General features: G+C 40.5%; 1 protein-coding gene across 1 annotated transcript; it reads left to right on the top strand.

Annotated features, from left to right (window-relative positions):
- Nucleotides 1-7,093: 7,093 nt before the first annotated feature.
- LOC116051808 (cyclic nucleotide-gated channel cone photoreceptor subunit alpha-like) lies at nt 7,094-18,305 on the top strand. The gene is made up of 8 exons (XM_031302405.2): nt 7,094-7,361; nt 10,972-11,025; nt 11,229-11,327; nt 14,196-14,252; nt 16,182-16,259; nt 16,417-16,518; nt 16,599-16,705; nt 16,811-18,305. The coding sequence occupies exons 2-8, from the start codon at nt 10,976-10,978 to the stop codon at nt 18,166-18,168; spliced, it is 1,851 nt and encodes a 616-aa protein (XP_031158265.1). The 5' UTR covers nt 7,094-7,361; nt 10,972-10,975; the 3' UTR covers nt 18,169-18,305.
- The last annotated feature ends 2,443 nt before the right edge of the window (nt 18,306-20,748 follow it).

Here is a 20,748-nt window from a genome sequence, read left to right on the forward strand (position 1 = left end):
ATGTATATGATTTGATAGAATAGGAGAGAGGTATGTATTTTATTGAAAATGTTTGATAACGTGGCTGGGTTAGCTCAGTTGGTTAGTTCAGGCACACATATATAGAGGTTCACTCCTCGACGCAGCGGCCGAGGGTTCGACTCCGACCTGTGGCCCATTTCTGCATGTCATTCTCCTTCTCTCCCCTTTCATGTCTTCATCTGTCCTGTGGAATTAAAGGCCTAAAATGCCCCAAAAAAATCTTTAAAAAAAGAAAATGTTTGATAACTTTACAGGTTGGACCAAAAGGTAGCAATCTAGGTTGCACTCATGGTACAACAATATTAATGTCTTTTCTGAAAGATTTTTAGGGAAAACAATGCAATTTAACATGTTCATTTGGTACACTTCAATTGAATAAATTCATGTCTTCATCTGTCCTGTGAAAATAAGGGCCTAAAATGCCCCCGACAGGTAATTATGAATTATGAACATGAAATTGAAGACAGACTGAACTTGTCAAACTGGCTTGGCAGAAATGCTTACATGCTAGCTAATGACGAAGTATAAGAGCGCCAAATTTTGGGTAAGGAGATAGGGTAGGTTGGGGTGGTGGATGGATTAAACAAACAGAGGACTTTCACCTAGGAGACTGGGATTCATGTCCGTTTGAAAATAAAACTAAACGGTGAGGTTTTTTTAAACTTTACAGAACAAACGGAACTATGTCATGGTCTGCGTCACATGTGTAACCAGAAGTGAAGTAACGTAATAAATGTCCATGCTTTTAATCAAAACCACAATCTTTTTCTAAACCTAAGTAGTTTTGTTAGTTAGTTTTCTGTCTGGTAGTGTTTCCTGTTTCATTTTGAAGTCTCTGTTTTCCTCCCTAGTCTTGTCTTGTTTTACTTCCTGTCTTGTGTTTTCCCGCCTGTTTGATTGTTCTGCCCCGCCCTGATGTGTTTCACCTGTCCCTTGTTTGCTCGTTTCCCTGTGTATTTAGTCTCTGTGTTTCCTTGGTGTCTTGTCGGTTCATTGTATTTCTGTACTGTGTATTCTGTTTCGTAGTCGTTTGTGGAGTCAACCCTGTTGTTTCCAGTTTTGGTATTTCTGTCTTTTGTTTCCTACACATTCTGGAGGGATTTTTGCCTGCTGCCTTCAGGACTCCTTTTGTTGGTTTGTACTTTGTTTTTGTTTAATAAATCCTCAAGCAACATTACTCTTGCCCGCTCTCTGCATTTGGGTCCTACACATTCTCTGAAGTCATGATAGCTTGTTGGTCAAATCAAGGCTCAAGGCTAATTTTTTTGTCACTGTACAACACAGTGTTGCACAATAAAATGCAGTTAAAGTCTCTTATTCTCTGGGCAGATAATTTCACATTCATCTTAACATTGAAAACTCCTGCGCTCTATCGGCGTGGAACAAGTGAAACAGCCTGATCCATGATGTCACATTATGGAGCTACAGTCTCCAATCCCCATTGCTGTGTCACACCGCCTTGGGTTGCGCTTCGTAGTGTTAATTTTGTCACATATTTTTAATTGAGTCTTAGTCTTAGTCTTGTGCCAAATGTCCTTGTTAGTTTTAGTCATATTTAGTCATTCACATATCTTTTTGTTAGTCAAGTTTTCGTCGACTAAAAGTCTCGTCATTTTAGTCTAGTTTTAGTCAAAAGAGAACTCAAGGTATCTTAGTCAAGTTTTAGTGGACTAAAAGTCTCGACATTTTAGTCTAGTTTTAGTCAAAAGAGAACTCAGGATCTAGTCAGTTTTAGTGCTAAAAGTCTCTTTTAGTCTTTTTAGTCAAAAGAGACTCAGTCTAGTCAGTTTTGTGCTAAAAGTCTCGACATTTTAGTCTAGTTTTAGTCAAAAGAGAACTCAGTCAAAACATTTTAGTCTTTTTAAATAAATTATTTCTGAGATTATTTCGGATAACCATTTCAGTCAAATATAAAAATAAATTATAGTTTAAAGTTATATAAATATCGAGCCTCTGCCTTATTTCACCAGTAAATTCCTGTTAAACGACAAAAACAACCACTGAATAGGAAAATGGTATTTTACAATTACATTGAACGCAGCACTAGGCTGGCGGGGCGAGTTTGAAGTGTACACAACATATGTGTTGTTTTTCAGACAACGACAGCTGTAGACTGTCGTACGTCCCCCTGTTGGAATCCTCTCCAGTGAAATACAGACAAACTTTACACTGTTTAGCTGTCAGCATTTTAACCATGTTTAATCCAGCTGCTAGATAACGGTAGGCTAACGTTAGCTGCAGTCAGGTGTAGTGTTAACGAGCTAATGATAGGCTAACGTTACCTGCTGTCTAGTATAGTGTTAACTAGCAAACGGTAGGCTAATGTTACCTGCTGCCAAGTATAGTGTTAACTAGCGTCCCGTGCAGCGATGTTTCGGTTGCCTCTAATGTCCGTTTAGGAGCATCAGGGAGAAGTGCAGGCATTTAAGTGGCACCGAAATCTGCGTTGCTATTCGGTCCGGTAGATAACGTCAAAGAATTTCTAATATGGGAAGACGCTTCCTTTGTTCTCTCGAGGCAACGACAACACAGCTAACAGGTAAGGCTCTCCCTGTCAATACACGTGCTACAAAGAGGTTTGCTAATGTTTTAATGACCACGCCTGAAATATTCACTCTGGCATTCTGGTTCTGCTTCGGATGCCGTCAAGCGGGATCTCCGATCATAATCAGTCCTTCACTGACCAATCAGCATTCATTAGCAGAATGCTAGCGTGTTATGGGCAACGACTCAACCTGTAACAAATCGAAAGGGCATAAGTACTCGTTCATTCAACTTTTGACCTATAATCCATGTTGAACTTGCAAAAACTACAATCAAATCTGAGATTTCTCAACGACAATCGGGCGAAAGAGACAAATTTAGCCGTCTAGCTCCATAGGGTCCCATTCATTTTGCACTGGACCGTGATCACCCCCAGTGGAACTCTGATGGAACTGCAACCAAAGTAGGTACAATGGGGCTTAATAGGGAGTGGAACGGCTTTCCGTAGACGGGCTTTGATAACGTCATTAAGGCACCGGTCGGTGCCGTAGCAACGGGTCTCGGTACCCAACCCTAATAATAGCTGAATATTCTATCTCATGATGGAAAAGTAGAGACGATTGTAGACGAAAATGAAGAGAGATTTTATCTTAGTTTTTATTTTATGCCACATTTTAGTCTCGTCTTTTTTCGTCAACATTAATGCATGTTAATTTAGTCTTAGTCAGCGTTTTTGGACATTGGCACAGTCTCGTCATCGTCTCGTCTTAGTCATGGAAAAAAAGGTCGTTGACGAACATATTTAGTCTCGTCTCGTCTGACGAAATTAACGCTAGCGCTTCGTTGGATGTGTGGTCGGAAGATAGCCTGACAAGCCAGACCCACATCAAGATGTTGGGTCTGGGAACTCACCATTGGCAGGGCTCAATCCGAGGGGCAGGATAAATGGTTGTCTTTCAAATTCCCTCTGCACTCATAGCCAACCAGAGCAATGCTAGCTGATAGATTAAACTTTTGCCGTATCCAGTCAGCAAAACTCCGAACACATCTACCTTTTTTAAGAATGACTTCAGTACTTATTGGCCAAAGCCGATTCGAAAGACCGATGTTCGCCAGCAGCAGCAGCCATCTTCTTTGTTTTCAAGTAGTAGTAGGAGGGAATTCACATGGAACCGTCGCAACTCTGCCGTCCTTATGTTAAGCCCGCCCAACAACTCTATACACGATGTCATTGGCCTGACCAGAATTTGGTTTTTCCAGCTCGCAAGCCAACGGAGAGTTGCTAGACTGACCCTGGCTGCAAATTACATTTGCTGCCGCTAGGGTGCGTCTAGATTTCTAGGCTAGTCGGAAGATGCCATAGGCAGTGATCGTCTCAAGGTCCATTGAACTTAATCCAATCCCCGCAACTGTAACAGATTGAAAGTCTGTTAATTTTAAGTTATTTTAGATTCGGATTCCCAGCCACACCAACACAGAGGGAAGGACTCAAGAAATATATATAAAAATAGTATTTTATTATTTTCTGTTTAAAATAACTGACAATCTCTTCAAAAAAAAAGGGGGAGACAATGAAGAAAACGTGGATTGTCCAATGTTCTGCACCAGGGTTAAACAATACCCAAGTCCAGTCCAGCCTGGAGTCAGCTCCCTGTTTCCCTTGGTGCCGGCACAGAAAGTCTGCTTCAGCGGGGCTTCAAGTTACCTACTCCAATCCAGAAATCCAAAGCCAGGAATTCCATGGGGCCACTCTGCTTCTGTCAGTGGAAATAGTAAAATCAATGGGCATCCTGCTCGTAGCCCGGCAACTTTAAAATAGTCTCTGGTGTCTAGCGTGACAACTTTCCTTTCCTATACTTCATGTGCGCTCATCAACGAATACTACCGTCACCACTAGAGGTCGACCGATATGGGTTTTCTCTGGCTGATGCCGATGTCGATCTTTAGAAATCAGGGTCAGCCGATTGCCGATTAATGCTGCCGATTTATTTTGGCCGATATGTGCTTGTTTTTAAACCTGTATTTGAAAGATAAAATGTAACACTAATATACACAGAATTTCTCAACAAAAACATTTATTGAACACTTCACCATCATTTACACTTGTAGCCTATACTTCATTTAAAAATGTATAATGTAAAAACATACTGCAGCCTATATTGTATAAATAATGTATGAAAAATATATTAAATAAACGAAACAGGTGAGAAGAAAATAAACATTGTCAAATAAACCTTTTAATGAAAAAATAAAGTTTAGTGCACTTATCAGCATTTATTAAACTTCTGAGAATACAAATCTGCTTCACAGAAAGTGACGTTATTAATCTCAACACTATTTCCTCCTAACTCCTGTTGAATCACATAAGACTAGGGCTATCTAAAGTCAATTCTTGTTCACCTTGTTTGTTAGATCATTGTTCATTTGTAAGTGTTTTATCTGTGTTTTGGGGACCCTACTGTTAGCCTACATGTCCTGTTGCACTCATTAGGATCTTATCTGAGCACATTTCTGTCATTCAAACAACTCTTAGTTGTAATTTAAAACTCATCCAGCCAATTTAATAAAATTAAGGGTTTTATTCGTGCTCGAGTCCGTAGATGCAGTTAATGGATAGCCTACAGGAACGGAGAACTGAAGGCTCTGTTAGCAACGATTAGCAACGATTAGCTCCGTTAGCGGTTAGCTCCGTTAGCGGTTAGCTCCAGTTAACTCCAGTCCAATCCCTATCTAGGAGTACAGTTCCAGAACCAAGACTGGAGTCCCACCAGATCTAACTGGTAGCGCTCCACCTCCTGCTCAAGTTCTGGCTCCTTCCCCCACAGAGAGGTGACGTCCCACATCCCTAGAGCCAGCCTCTGCTGCCAGGGTCTGGTCAGTTGAGGCCCCTGACATTTGCTGCCACCTGTGTGGCAGTGCACCCGACCCCAGCGGTTCCTCCCATGAATAGTAAGCCCATGGGATGAAGGAGGGGGGGGCCACCAGGCGGTCGTTGACAAGCCCTCCCTCTGGCTACATAATATCTATCTAATAAACCGGGGCGCCTCTGTGTGTGTGTGTGTGTGTGTGTGTGTGGTGGTCTGTCTTTGAAATATCTCATGAACCGTATATCCAATCTACTTCTCAATCTTAATCTTTTTTCCTGGGTACCCAATGAAGCCACTAAACCTGTATGGAAATGAACACCTCTGCTGAAGTGTTAAATTTGTTAACGATAATAATGACGAGACTATTCAGGACCACCATCATTAAACGCTGGCTGTGGTGATATCAACATGCAATATTGTTGACGAAAAAGACAACACTAAAATGTAGTTGAACAAAAACACTTTATTTTCATTGCCTTCCACCTCTCTCCCTCTCTCTCTCTCTCTCTCTGCGCACACATGCACGTACGCATGCTCGCACACACACACACACACACACACACACACACACACACACACAGCTGAATGTGAGATTGTCTCTGTAAGCTACTTCATCTGGTTCTGGTGGTTGATTAACTCAGCTTTTTGCTGATTGGCTCTCATAACGGGCCGGATGGGTAGCACACTGCCATGAGTCCATGAGATGAATGTCTGATTTCTCCTCATTTTATTTTTGATATTTTGTGATTAAATTCTGAATCTGCAACGTTCTCTGTCAGCTAAATGTAGTAGTACAATGTCTTCCTCTGATGTAGAATTACACTGTAAGTCAGTAGTAGGTTATACAGTGGAGTTGCACATTAAGTGGTTTGGGGTCCTTCTGGAAGAAATTTTAGGGTACAATTTGGTTCTGGAGAATCCTACAAGCAGAAATACCACAGGCCAAGCAATCGGCTCATTCCAAACAGGCACTGTACTAGTTAGACAAAATGAGAAGAAGTTATCTTGAAGAAGACCATTGCACCGATTGATGAACCATGTGATGTATTCTCTGCCTGTGGCCTGTCACACTGTGTTTGCACCTCTAACTGATCAGCTGATCTCACTTTCACAGCAGCTCCCAGCTTTTACACACAGAGCTCAGAGTCCAGGTGGCTGAGGGAAGCAGTAGCAGAGGCGAGATTAGCTAAGACTGTAGGGGGGTTGTCTTGCTCCTCTCTGAGAGCTGGAGGTGGAGTCTGATGTCTCACTTTAGCTGTCCACACACTAAGAGGATTTACTTAGACTGGAAGGGATATAAATAAAGAGGTAGCTTCAACTCCAATCAGTCCCGTTTATCTATCTGGTGATACTTTAAAATTATTCTTCATCTAAGATAATGATATCATACACGTGTTTTTTCTGTCTTAAGAGGTATTAATACATGAGTGTCCAAAAGAAATGTCTGTCTTGAGTACTTTTTAATATTAAGGTAGAAGCAGTGAAATAAGCTCAGAAATCATATAGCAACATTTACATTCCAACAAAGGTAAACTGTATGATTATTTACTATAATCAAAATCCAAAATCCAGGACAATATCTTTTTTAATAAAAGCTCTATTTCCTAGTCAACTCACACTGGCTGATTCTCACGTACTGTAGTTTAAAGGCATAGAAAAGTATTCCCTCCTCCTCCTCCTCCTCTTCCTCCTCCTCTTCCTCCTCCTCCCTTCATTCTCTGAGGTGGTGCAGATTGGATAAACAGAAGGAACTCCTCAACAGCAGGGGGACAAGATCTTGTCCATAGAAAAGCACAAGTGTTGTTTGCTCCTGTGACTTGAGTTAGAAAACAGAGGATCTATATATCTGAACTGAACTGAGCTCGCCTGTCAGTCTCATGTTTGACGTGAAAATGGAAGAACAAATAAGGAGCAATTTGGGATTCATGCAGCGCTCACCCCGACTTCTCCTCGCTGTCTGAACTGCTCATCATCATCACTCACATTCAGGTAAACTACATTTAAAAGTAGATAGTGATTGTGTTTATTGTTACAGTGTGATTACGAGAAAAAAAACTGCTCTGAAGTCCTGAGCTTAACAAGTTACATCGGGTTGAAAATCTAATTTTAGCTGATGTAATCTGGGAGAGAAGGATTTGAGTTAACAGTGCTAAGAAACATGCTCAGCTAATGGGACTAAACACATACAGAGGCTGTTTTACTGTCTGTCAGTTAGCTGTCACAAAATCAAAACCAGCATTTTCAGTATTTTCAGTAGTTACCCGTTTGGTCAGGGTCTGGGAATGGAACGTCTGGTTACAAGCTGCAGGTTTTTACGTACATACACAGCCTACATACACTTAAATCACAAGCCATGTAGCTTCGCTAGATTTTACTGCAACTGTAGTTATGTATCATCTGCCTACAGCATCTACTTCTTGTGTTCTTTTAGCTCATGTATACACACTGTGTCAACTTTATAAAGACATTTGTATGAACGTTTTGACCAACAGGTTATGACTAATGTAAAGATATTGACACTGAGATAAAGAGCAAAATGTGTTTTAATATACTCTACTAATTGAGTGGCTGTTGGGTAATGATGGCCACATTTAATAGGCCTACATCTTCCCTGTAACCTAACACTTTTTAACATGCAAAGGATCCTCTTTTTTCTTCTATTTTCTTATTTTTTTGTGTAGCTTATACAATTAAATATTTGGATTACAGTTTTATAACATAAGATTTGTTATTAAATTATAAATTATTTTCATCAAGATAAAATTACCTCCTTTTGCTGCTCCACTGCCACCTTTTTGGAGAAACAAACACATAAGACGACATTCTAGCTTAAACGCCATCCATCAAACTTTAGAAACCAACGATCAAAATAACGTGTCACATATACTGTATATACATAATAGTTATGTGGTATTGTCGTAAAAGTTGTAAGATGGATAGACATATGCTAGATTGGGAACAATTTCATTTCCTCCCAATTTAGAGCAACTAAATGTGATATGTTGCCCACCCACGTTTTTTGATGGAGTTTCTCCCACCATACTCCCCATTCCTAAATCCCATTGATTATTGATCCCATTGACTCTTTTCTGCATGGAGATGGACGGTATTGTTACGGTGGTCGAGACGGTTCAACACAAATACAAAAGCCACAACACAAACACAAAAGCTTAAACACAACTACAAAAGCTACAACACAAATACAAAAGCTACAACGCAAACGCAAAAGCTACAACACCAACGCAAAAGCTACAACACCAACGCAAAAGCTACAACACAAATACAAAAGCCACAACACAAATACATAAGCGACAACGGAAGTGAGTGACAACGGAAGTGAGTACAACGGAAGTGAGCGTGTTGTTGACAAACAGAGCCGGCGGATGAGCAGAGGCCAGAGGTCTGTACTACGAAGCAAGATTTGGCGTTAACGAGGTAGAGAGAGAGAGAGAGAGAGAGAGAGAGAGAGGGATGCGCTCAGAAAAGTTAAAACATTTAGAGACCGACAACCCCGTTAACATTCCCTGATGGGTATTTTTATGAAAGATATAGATTTTCAGTGGAGGGAATTACGTATAGGCTATTTGTCGGCTTCTTGAACCGTGTGTTGCCAATGCGCACATCGGTTTGAATTATATTTTTATATATTTTATTTGCTCTCACGATTGCTTACCACTGCCAGGGTTGTAACTGAAATAATAGGCTAAGCAACGGCAGTTTATGGAAAGGACAAGTGTAATTATGGTCAGATCTTGTGCCTGACTGATGGGGAAGTGATATTGATAAGCGTTGTGATTTATGCATCTACAGCGTCGGCTATTGTTTTGTCTCTAAATGTTTTAACTTTTATGAGCGTGTCTCTCTCTCTCTCTGACAGTGACGCCGCTATCAATCGAGTATTGATTGGTCAGTAGGCGGTGCTTTTACACCGGTTGATCTCTAATCTCCAACATAACCTGCTCCTGAGCAGGTTAGATGTTCAGCATAAGTTACCACGGTGATTTAACCCGGTAACAAGTGATCCACCGTCGTGATACACAAAACCCTGGGTTGAACCTGAAGTGACCGTTAACACCAAATCTCGCTTCGTAGTACAGGCCTAGGAAAGTTCTTGTATTTTTGAGAAGTAAATGAAACCATTCCTGGCTAATTATGATTACTGTCACTATGTGATTGTCTCAAATAAGCAATGTTCTTCAATATCTTTGTATTTTCACATGTACTGTATGTACTCTGCCATTTAGGCAACAAAGGAAAGTGTGTGTGTGTGTGTGTGTGTGTGTGTGTGTGTGTGTGTGTGTGTGTGCCTATTTGTAGGGTAATACTGAGGACATGCAACAAAACCATAGACTGTACAAATGGTAATATACAATCTATGAACAAACCCTTTTACATGGCTTTAAATACAGTGTAAACACAAGAGTCCACAGTCTGAATTCTATTTATTTTCTTTTTTTAGTTTCCAGTAGTAAGCCCGAAGCAAGGTCATGGTTAAAATTCTGGGTTTAAGGTCAGTTTAAAAGATTTTCGTCTGCTTTTGAGCCGGCCGCTCCTCATTTGCATAAAGTTGGCTGGATTCAACTTTACGCAAATGAGGAGCCGGAGACTCGGCGCCCCGCTTCTCCAAAGTCCCTGCAACGCTACCAGAATGCATTGCACGGCTGCTCCCATAGAAATTAATAGGAAGCGCTGAAATGATGCTGACAATGGACACATACTATTGGTCAACCCAAAAAACCCAAAGGAACGCTGTCCAGTGCACCTCAACTTATTCGTCTCAGGGAGAGGGTATAGTGGCTCAACATTAAAGTTTGTCTTAACCGCTAAAGTTTTCTCTGTCATTAAAGCCACCTATACATGTTTAGCAGTTAAACCACAACGTATGGCACAGAGCATAGTGTAGAGACTTCAGAGGCAAAGCGCAGGTATATGTAATCGATTTTGGCTACCTTCTTATCTCATTGGTTGTGCTTTGAAAGGTCCGCACCAACAAGCACAGCGCTCGGTGGCAATTTCGAGTGGTGCGCCACCTTCCGTTGTCTCCACAGCTCTCCCCACAGAATAACAATGGCACAGCCAGCCAAAACTATGTTCCTGCGGTTTACCACTTTATGCGGCTTTAGAGCAGTGGTTTCCAGACTAGAGGGTGGCATCCCCAACACTCCTCTGCTAGAATAATATGTGCTGTATATTGTTTTAGTGATTTGCTTAAACACAACTTAATCGGGACAATACATGATGTGGGCATAACACAACCTAAAACAGAAAGCTCTACAACTATCTTTTGTCTCTATCGTTCTAGGACTCATTTCGAGCCCTCTGAAAAAGGGCAACACTCTGTTAAGCACCTTCATGTCTCTTTCATGTGCATACAGTATGTGCCTTTCAGGAAAAGTGCAAATGACTAGCAAAACCTTCTGAAAAATGTTGACATCTGTAGCATTTTAGTAGACAAAGACATTTTTCCTTCTAAAAAATTAAACCATGGACCCAAACCTTCTGATTGGCACTGGTCAAACACACATTCCCATGCTAAACACCTGTGTTTTTTGTTGTGTTTGACATTGTGACATCAAACATTTCTGCTCCATGTCTCCAGACTGATGAACACCCAGGATCAGACATCTTTAGTGGGGACAGGACTGCTGTCCAGGTGAGTCTCTCTAATGAAGAGATAATGTACATAGTGATGTGAACTGATATTAAATTGATACAACCTACCAACTAAAATGTCATTTATTTAAACAAATCCCTGATGCATGATTTACAGATGTTATTCCGCCCACCTTTTCCTACCATGTGTTTGTGTGTATGTGCTGATAAAAGAATGTAGGTGATTTATATCTCTTTCCCAAGGCTGACACACATGATGCACTTTGGGAGGAGCAGTGTTGGGCCTGCAGAGTCCAGCCTCAGCAGCCAGAGGACAGAGAACAACATGAGGAGCAAGAGCAGGTGAGCTGTACACTTGCAAGCACATCTCAGTCCAGGACCACACTGCTGGAGGATCTGCCTAAGACTTTAGTGCCATCTTTCATTCCATACTCACACACAAAAGTCAGTCAGTATACAAAACACATTACGGTTTTACACCCAACCTGTTATTGTAGTCACCATTAGATTTAGCTAAAGCTGAAATAGAACATTTTTATATTGAATGACATTGAATAAAATGTTTATAGAGTGCCTTGGTGCACAACCTATTGATGTAACTAAAGACACTTATTTGTCTTGGTTCCAGACATAATTTTCTAAACCTGGCAATCCTGTTTACATTCACATGTATATGGCACCTCTTCTGTCCAAAGTGATGTACAAATGAGGGGCAATCCAAGCCATGTTCCCCCTGACACAAGTGTCACAAGGTTGCATGTAGTACATAACACACAAGTACATAGCAAGTGACATTAGTTTTGAGCGACCGATAGGAAAGGATGGAGAGAGCAAGCATATTAAGACTTCATTACAACAACCTGCTGTACCCTGAGACAGTAAAAGCAAAGTATTTGAAAGTGATTTCTGTACTTTTGTGGCCATGCATTCACATTTCCTGCATAACATATTGCTTTTCCACTGAACAACTATTGTACTGTACCTGAGCTGAGCCTGGGATTGTTTTGGCACACTGTGGCACTGGATTGATGCTCTTTAACTTTGGTATTGCCTTGATCCTAAGTGTAAGGAAATGTATAAGGAATTAAACAATGTCAGAAGCCTCAGTAAAGGCAATTCAGAGAAGCCCCTCCTTGAATGCCACACTGTTGAAGAATCCACAGACATCTGTGAGAAGTTCCTGAAGTTTTTTAACAAAACAATTGAGACCATTAAATCTCAGTTCTGTCCTCTCCCTGACACCCGGCACCACTGTTTAGGGGACCTATCTACCTTTAATCAATTTTAACTGGTTTCTTTGTCTACGTTGAGGGACATTGTTATGCAATTGAAATCTACTACTTGCCCCCATGATGTTGTGCCCTCACATATCATAAAGGATACATTCAATATAATTGGCCCTAGTATTCAAACTATCACAAATTCCTGCTTAGCCACTGGCATGCCCCTGCAGGTTTTAAACATGCAATTGTTCATCATAACCTTGATGTCAAATACATAACTTTCGACCCATCTCAAAATTGCCATTTATTTAAAAAAATGTCCTGTCACAACTGCAACCACTCCTGAACACTATTGATATCCTTGACCCCCTTTTCAATCAGGTTTTAAAACCCTCCACAACACTGAAACAGCTCTGTTAAAAGAGACAAATATTTTACTCTCTGCTGACATTCTGGTTTTATTAGATCTTAGTGCAGCATTAAATACTGTGGACCATGACATCCTTATGACACGTCTTGAACAGTGGGTTGGCATTACGGGTACAACATTGAACAGGTTTAAATCATAGTTTTAAGACATTCTCAGTAGAATTATGTCAGTTTTCCTCCTAAACTGTCCCTGACACCTATGGTGTCCCTAAGGGTCCCATCCTGGGTCCACTTCTATTCTGCCTGTACATGTTACCTCTTGGAAACATTATTAGAAAATACATCTCCTGTCACTTCTACGCTGAGAATTCACGCAGCTCTATCTCCCACTAAAAACTAGGGACTACCTACAGCCTCTCCTGGACTGTCTCAAAGATATTAAAGGTTGGATGGCAAATAACTTCGTCAGCTAAACTATAAAAGAACTGAAGTAATTATCTTTGGTCCCTCTAAGTCTAGAAGTTAGCTCACCAGTAAGCTAGGACACCTCACCCCATATGTAAAGTCTAAAGTCACATGCAAAAACTTTGGTGTCATATTTGATTCTGAGCTCTGTCTTGTCAAATAAATCAGTTCTGTTGTTAAATAGTTACTATTAGTTAAGAACCATTTCCAAACTCAAGCCAATTATATGGAAAAAGTAATTCACGCCTTCATTACATCCCGACTGGACTCCCCTTATTGCAACTCCCTTTATTTAGGCTTTCTCCAGTCTCCATTAACTCGCCTACAGATGGTCCAAAATGCAGCTGCAAGGATGTTGACTGGTACTTAAAAATTGTGAGCATATCACCCCAGTGCTGGCCTCTCTTAATGGGCTCCCTATTAACTTTAAAATCCAATTTAAGACGCTGCTAATTGCATTCGTCTCCTAATGGTCAGGCACCATATTATATTACAGTTCTTATTCACCGGCACTCAGCCCCGAGGTCTCTTAGATCTGACAACAAATCTCTCTTGTATGTCCCAAGATCATGACTAAAACTAAAAGGTGACCGAGCCTTTCAGTTGCTGCTCCACAACTGTGGAACCAGCTGCCGTTCGATATCAGATGTGCTGCCTCCATTTTTGTTTTCAAATCTAGACACATTTTAATTCATCAGCCTTTTTAGCACACCAATCACCATCTGTTATCATGTCTATAATTCAGTACAATTCAGGTTTTTTTTTGTGAATCGCTGATTGTTGTTTCTGTTGGTATGTTCTCTTTATGTTTTTTTAATTAGTGCTTTTTTCTGCAGCACTTTGGTCAGCTAAAGCTTTGTTTAAATGTGCTTTGGAAATAAACCTTATTTTACTTTTTAGTGTGATGCGGTTTTTCATAGCTTATGTCATTTGTTGAAAAAATATCAGGTGTGCCTGCGGTGCTCCATATGAGTGCAGTGGTAGTTTTATGTCAGTTTAGGTTCTACAGCCCACTCTGGTGTGTTGCTTGTGTATTACCTTCACGATTGCTGGCAGATACTTTAGACTGATGTAAACCTTTTTTACATTCTTATGAGTTGAGTTACTATATGTCTTGGTCGCAAATATATGCAATCATTTGTTTCTCTTCCAGTGATGGTCAGTTAGCCCTGGCTGCACAAAACATGAACAACTGCAACAACAATGATGGGTAAGATGATATATGAATCCTCTTACATGCCCTTAATCACACTAATTGATTACATTTAAATAGAGATAGTGTACCATCTGCTGCAGTATATGTGTACACTATGTAAAGAGATTAGAGCCATATTAAAGTGTTCTTTGTTCTTTGATTAGAAAAATAAACAACAAAAGGAAAATAGTCCAGCCATGAGATTTTGAGACATTGTTATGGACCAAAAAGGTAAAAGTTGGTCAAATGAAAATTGTAAAATGAAATTCAGTTCAATTTCATTGTCAAATCATAACAGAAGTTATCTCAGGACTCTTTACAGATAGAGTAGGTCTAGTCCACACTCTATAATTTACAGAAACCCAACAACTCCCCCCAAGAGCAAGCATTTAATGCAACAGTGGTGAAGAAAAACTTCCTTTTAACAGGCAGAAACCTCAGGCAGAACCAGGCTCTTGGTAGGCTACCATCTGCTGCTGCCGGTTCGGACACAGAGACACACATACAGATATAGATAAATATGATTCATAATGATTACAGCAGTTGGTACAATGAACAGTGGCAATTATAGTAACAATAGAACTATGACTAGAAATAATAGTAGTAGCAGTGGAGGGCGTAGGAGGGAGTCGAGCAGGACCATGGCAGCAGCTGCAAAAACTATTCAGGTGCCACCCCAAAGGGAACCTGCAAGGTGAGAAAGCATAAGGACTCCGGGGAAGAAGCTCCCTGGAGCTGAGTTAGTAAAGGGACATGAATGCACACAAATGAAAAGAGGGAGGAGGAGAGAGGTGCTCAGTGTGTCGTAGGAAGTCCTCCGGCAGTCTAAAACTATAGCAGCATAACTAAGAGCTGGTCCAAGGCAAACCTGGGCCAGCCCTAACTATAAGCTTTATCAAAGAGGAGCTTCATGACATCATAGTGGTAACAGCGTAAAGGTCAAAGGGTCCCTAAAACGGTCAGGGTTCATGGTCAGCAAATGTCATGGCAATCTGTTCAGTAGTTGATTATTTCTCACTCTCGACCGAAGTGTCGGTCAGACTGACCTTGCCATCAGTGGGCCTGCAACTGTAATTTAAGGCAAGATTCAAGCTTAAAAAGGGTAACTCGTTAGGGTAACCAGTGCATTAAAATTCAAATTAAGTTACATTCTTATTCAGTTGTATCAATATGTGCATAACAATTTAAACTAAAGGATTTTGAGCTCAGTTTACTAGTAATAAAACAGTTGTATGTCTTCTGTGGCTCTGGAGAAAACCCTTGGGGGAAGGGGTAGCTATGGCAAAGCGATCATCTACAATTGAAAGGTTGGTGGTTCAATCCCTGGAACCTGCAGTCTACATGTTGAAGTGTCCTTGGGCAGTACATGCATGTTTAGCGTTACTGAAAGTCGGAAAACGAATGCATAGCCTACTCATCAGTCCATTCTTCATTAAAGCTGCGGTTTTCCACGTCAACTTTTCGCTTCAGGCTCTTTGACAGTGACATTTTTACCTGACAACAGGCCTTTCTTCCTGCAAGTGTTTTCCACCAATCAGGACACTGCATACTACAACAACCTTTCCGTAATCAAAGACTTTAACCATCACTCTTCAATGAACTGCCTCATAGTCTAAGATCATTTTCTAGTTAAGTAGCCTAGTTATCATTGTGGATTTTCCATGTTATTTAGGAGTCTGTTCATACTAATACATGTAAAGGATATAGCATTAATTTAGTAAGAAAGTGACAGGCGTATTAGGTATAAATCCATTTTATTTTCTTTATTTGAAAGTCTGGCCCCCCAGAGTGTCTGCTTACAGAAATTCTGGCCCTTGGAAAAATGTAGTTGGTCTACATTTCCATGACTGTACTGTGTCACAGCGCCCCCCTCAGGCTCTCTGACACTACTGAATGACAAGTTCCAAAATATTTACCTCGTTTGCCTGTTTCTGACATTTACAGTAAAAAAGATGCCAAGAAAGAGGAACCTAAAAAGGATGATAAGAAAGATGACAAGAAAGATGCTAAAAAGGAAGAACCGTGAGTACCACATACAATTTTCTATGGCTGCAACTTTCTACTTGATTTATCATTTTTAAATAGATATTAAGATACAATGTACCAACAACCTTTGTTAGTACCTTATATTAGTATAAACATGCTTTTTAACAAAACAAAAATCCCTTTTCTCATTCAGAAAGAAGGTGTGGATCATGGACCCTGCCACAGATATGTACTATTACTGGCTGGCCATAATATCCATCCCAGTGTTCTACAACCTTATGTTCCTAGTGGCCAGGTCTGAATTCATGGCATTTAGGATTTCCTCTTTACCTTACTGTTTTTAGAGGTCTTTATCATGGTTTTGCTTCCCTTTAGGTCTTGCTTTAATGACCTGCAGCATACAGATATAATGATGTGGATGGTTTTGGATTACACTTCCGATGTCCTCTACTACATTGACACCTTTGTGAGAGCCAGGACAGGTCAGTGCCAGGAACTTGGCTGAATGTGTGAAGATTAAAGGAGCGTTGAGTATATGATAATTCTAATAATCTTACTAATTCTAATGTGTCTAAATGTGTCAACAGGTTTTCTGGAGCAAGGTCTTCTTGTAAAGGATGAGAAGGTCCTGAAAGAAAAGTACATAAAGACACTCCAGTTCAAATTAGACATTATATCAATTATTCCCACAGATTTAATATTTCTCATAATTGGAACTGACTACCCAGAGTGGAGATTCAACCGTCTCTTTAAGTTAGCCCGTCTTTTTGAGTTCTTTGACCGGACTGAAACTCGAACAAATTATCCCAACATCTTTCGAATTGCTAATCTTGTACTTTACATTATCATCATTATCCACTGGAATGCTTGCCTTTTCTTTGCCATCTCCAAGATGCTTGGCTTTGGCTCAGACACCTGGGTATATCCAGACATAAAGAAACCTCAGTTTTCTCGCCTGGCCAGGCAGTACATCTACTGCTTTTACTGGTCCACTCTTACCCTGACAACTATCGGTGAGACACCACCCCCAGTCCGAGACATTGAATACTTTTTTGTGGTAGCTGACTTCCTCACTGGGGTTCTGATCTTTGCTACGATCGTAGGCAATGTTGGGGCCATGATTTCCAACATGAGTGCCGCACGTGTAGAGTTCCAGGCTAAGATTGACTCAATAAAGCAATACATGCAGTTTCGGAAGGTCACCAAAGACCTGGAGATTAGGGTGGTGAAGTGGTTTGACTACCTGTGGACAGAGGAGAAAACCTGTGATGAGAAGAAGGTACTGAAGAACCTGCCAGACAAGCTAAAGGCTGAGATAGCCATCAATGTACATCTGGAGACTCTAAGAAAAGTGCGCATCTTTCAAGACTGTGAAGCAGGTTTGCTTGTTGAGTTGGTCCTTAAACTTCAGCCTCAAGTTTTCAGTCCTGGCGACTACATCTGTAAGAAGGGGGACATTGGAAGGGAAATGTATATCATCAAAGGAGGCAAGCTGGCTGTGGTAGCAGATGATGGGGTTACCCAGTTTGTGGTCCTAAGTGATGGGGCATACTTTGGAGAAATTAGCATCCTCGGTATCAAGGGCAGTAAGGCAGGAAACCGAAGAACAGCCAACATCCGAAGTGTGGGCTACTCTGATCTGTTTGCACTGTCCAAAGATGATCTGATGGAGGCACTCACTGAGTATCCTGATGCTAAAGGTATGCTGGAGGAGAAGGGAAAGGCCATCCTGATGAAAGATAATCTCATTGATGAGGCACTGGTCAATGCTACTGACGCCAAAGACTTGGAGGAAAAAGTCAACCGGATTGAAGCCAGTTTGGATGTCATGATGGTTAAATTTCGAAAGCTGACAGGCCAGTATGAATCTTCCCAGCGTAAAATGAAGCAACGGCTCAGTAATATGTCGAACCAGGTTCGAACACTCAGAGTAGACAATGAGTAGATCTTGGCTTTGCACTACTACTGCCAGTCTTTGGAATGTTCAGGACATACGTTCAAGGTCATCTGTTCTGTAGGACTTTTTGTACACACCAAATGGCTAAACAGTGACTGTCTCCATTCATTTTCTCCATATATGGTAAAATAGAAAGGTTGCCCTGAAAGTTTACCATCCTCATGAATTGAATTTTGTCCCTATTGAGTATCAAAAAACGGAGTCCTGTTTACAACCTTTAAACAGGTGTTCTCTGATCATTTACTTGCTCTACTGGCTTGATTGGTTAAATTACAAAATACATTTTTTTCACTGAGTAAGAAAAGGCAACAAAAAAGGTACCAATTTGGTCTCAGAACTGAAATTTGTCTCACTCTTTGCACCTGTCATTTCAAGAATCTGATACATATTCATAATACAACTGTCAATTTGCCTAGTTATTCAGTAAAATGTAGTTTCTCCCACACTGACCAAAATTTAACAAGTACGTGATTGAACAAAATACTATCCTTTTTCATTATCATTTGTGATATTTGCAGCATGATTTTAAAAGTTACCAGAAGTACTGTGTCCTGGGTCTGTTTTTCAAAAACTGTTTCAAATAAACCGATTTGAAGTCAGTCTGTGTCTATTTTCATTTTTAAAGATTATTTGTTGAGGCTTTTTCCCTTTATTTATAACAGTGGATAGACAGGAAAGGGAGAGAGAGATGGGGGATGACATGCGGCAAAGGGCAGCAGGTTGGACTCGAACCCGCGCCGCTGCAAAGGACCCAGCCCACATGGGGCGCACACTCCCACTGGGTGAGCCAGACGGTGCCCCGTCTCATCATCTTCATCTGAAGCAGCAACAGACCAACAATGAGTCCATTTAGGAAGTACATTTTTAACATTATGGGACTATTACTATAGGGGAAGATAAGTCTAATGTTACCATACAGTATGTGGCTGGTAAGTATGTCCTTTTGTCTGAAACTCTGTTGGTCTAAACCAGGGGTGTCAAACTCATTTTCACTACGGGCCACATCAAGGGCCAGACATGTAAAGGTTATTGACATGCTTTTGTTTCATTAAAAAAGTAAAATATGTTTGACTGTATTACTGCATGTCGCTTTTTTGACATTGCTGTTGCGCTGTAGTCATTTTTGTATGTTTTTTTCTGACTTCTTTATGGCTTTCCTGAGAAAGCCGTTTTTGTCACCTTTCGTGTTTTTTAAATTGTCCCATTTTCCAACATTTTTTATGCTTTTTGTTGCATTTTTGTCGACATAAAGTCCTACAAAAGTCAGCAAAAAAGTTCCTTAGCCATCAAAGAATTTAACAAATCAAGAAAAACAATGATCTTTTTTTCACAACGTTTCTGCCTAAATATGAAGGAATTTCTGAGTCTCAAAGTCGGCAAATCTGCCAAATTCTGCTTTGAGCGTTGTGTAACTGCAGTTAAAAAAACACTTTCCTGTGATTTTGGTTTTGGTGCACAACTAGGCGGGCCAAAATCTATTGTGAACCTAAATTGATATATGGGCCAGATCATAATCTGCAGGGGGCCGGATTTGGCCCGCAGGCCACGAGTTTGACACGTGTAGTCTAAACAATGCATCATTAAATCTTTGGAAGATTGCCAAATTCAGGGTTAATTCCTTTGTATGCTGCTTTTGTCTTAGAGTATACCTGTACTTACAGGTTTTGATGGGCCCACCTTCTTCGCTTTTTTCTTTGTGTCGATAACAGCAGCCATCCTGGTCAGGAACCAAACTTTATACACATTCAGGGTCATTTGAAAATGAAATGTAATGACTTTAGTAATCCCCTGACTTTTTATCTAGAGCCAGAAGCAGGTCACAAATTTTCACTTATCCAGTGTTAATATCGCAACATCTTTTGGATGGATTGGCACACAACTTCATACAGACACTTGTGGTTCACAGAGCATAAATCCTACTGACTATAGTGATCCTTTACATTTTTCTTACATTTCTCTAGCACCGCCAGAAGGTCGACACTTTTGGTTCAGATTGAAATGTCTCAACTGGATGGACTGATATGAAATTTGGTACAGATATCCCCCTCAGGATGAATTGTAATAAGTCAAGTGATCCCCTGACTTTTCATCTAGCACCATCACTAATTCAAAATTTAAATATGTTTATGTCCGAATATCTGCAAAAATAACATTCCCATCAGCTGCACTTTGTGTTTATTGCTAATTAGCGAATATTAGCATGCTAACATTGTCAACATTACCTGCTACATATCAGCATGTTGTTGTTAGCACATTGCTGGTCTCATGCTAGCATTTAGCCCAAAGCACCAATGTACAGCATCACAGCTGGCTTAGCTTCAGACTCTTAGCCCTGTTAAAGCTACTAACAACTGAAAGTGGTCCAAAAGGTTAGCTTCTTAGCATGACATTCATTTCATGTTTGTGATGTAAATATTTGAGTGTATTCAGTAGACTAATGACAGAAGTTATTCCGTGCTTAAGCGACATTGACTGGGATTAACAATAAACAGCTAAACATGGGTAAGATTCATTGTCATGATACCAAAGGACCTGTGGAATCAAATCAGGATAATAAGGCAATACAAG

Source organism: Sander lucioperca, chromosome 24 (assembly GCF_008315115.2).
Source record: "Sander lucioperca isolate FBNREF2018 chromosome 24, SLUC_FBN_1.2, whole genome shotgun sequence".
NCBI classification, from domain to species: domain Eukaryota; kingdom Metazoa; phylum Chordata; class Actinopteri; order Perciformes; family Percidae; genus Sander; species Sander lucioperca.

Coding starts and splice junctions, on each gene's coding strand:
- LOC116051808 (XM_031302405.2), top strand. CDS start 10,976: ATGAACACCCAGGATCAGACATCTTTAGTGGGGACAGGACTGCTGTCC. Junction 11,026..11,228: donor GGGACAGGACTGCTGTCCAG/GTGAGTCTCTCT, acceptor CTCTTTCCCAAG/GCTGACACACATGATGCACT. Junction 11,328..14,195: donor AACATGAGGAGCAAGAGCAG/GTGAGCTGTACA, acceptor TTTCTCTTCCAG/TGATGGTCAGTTAGCCCTGG.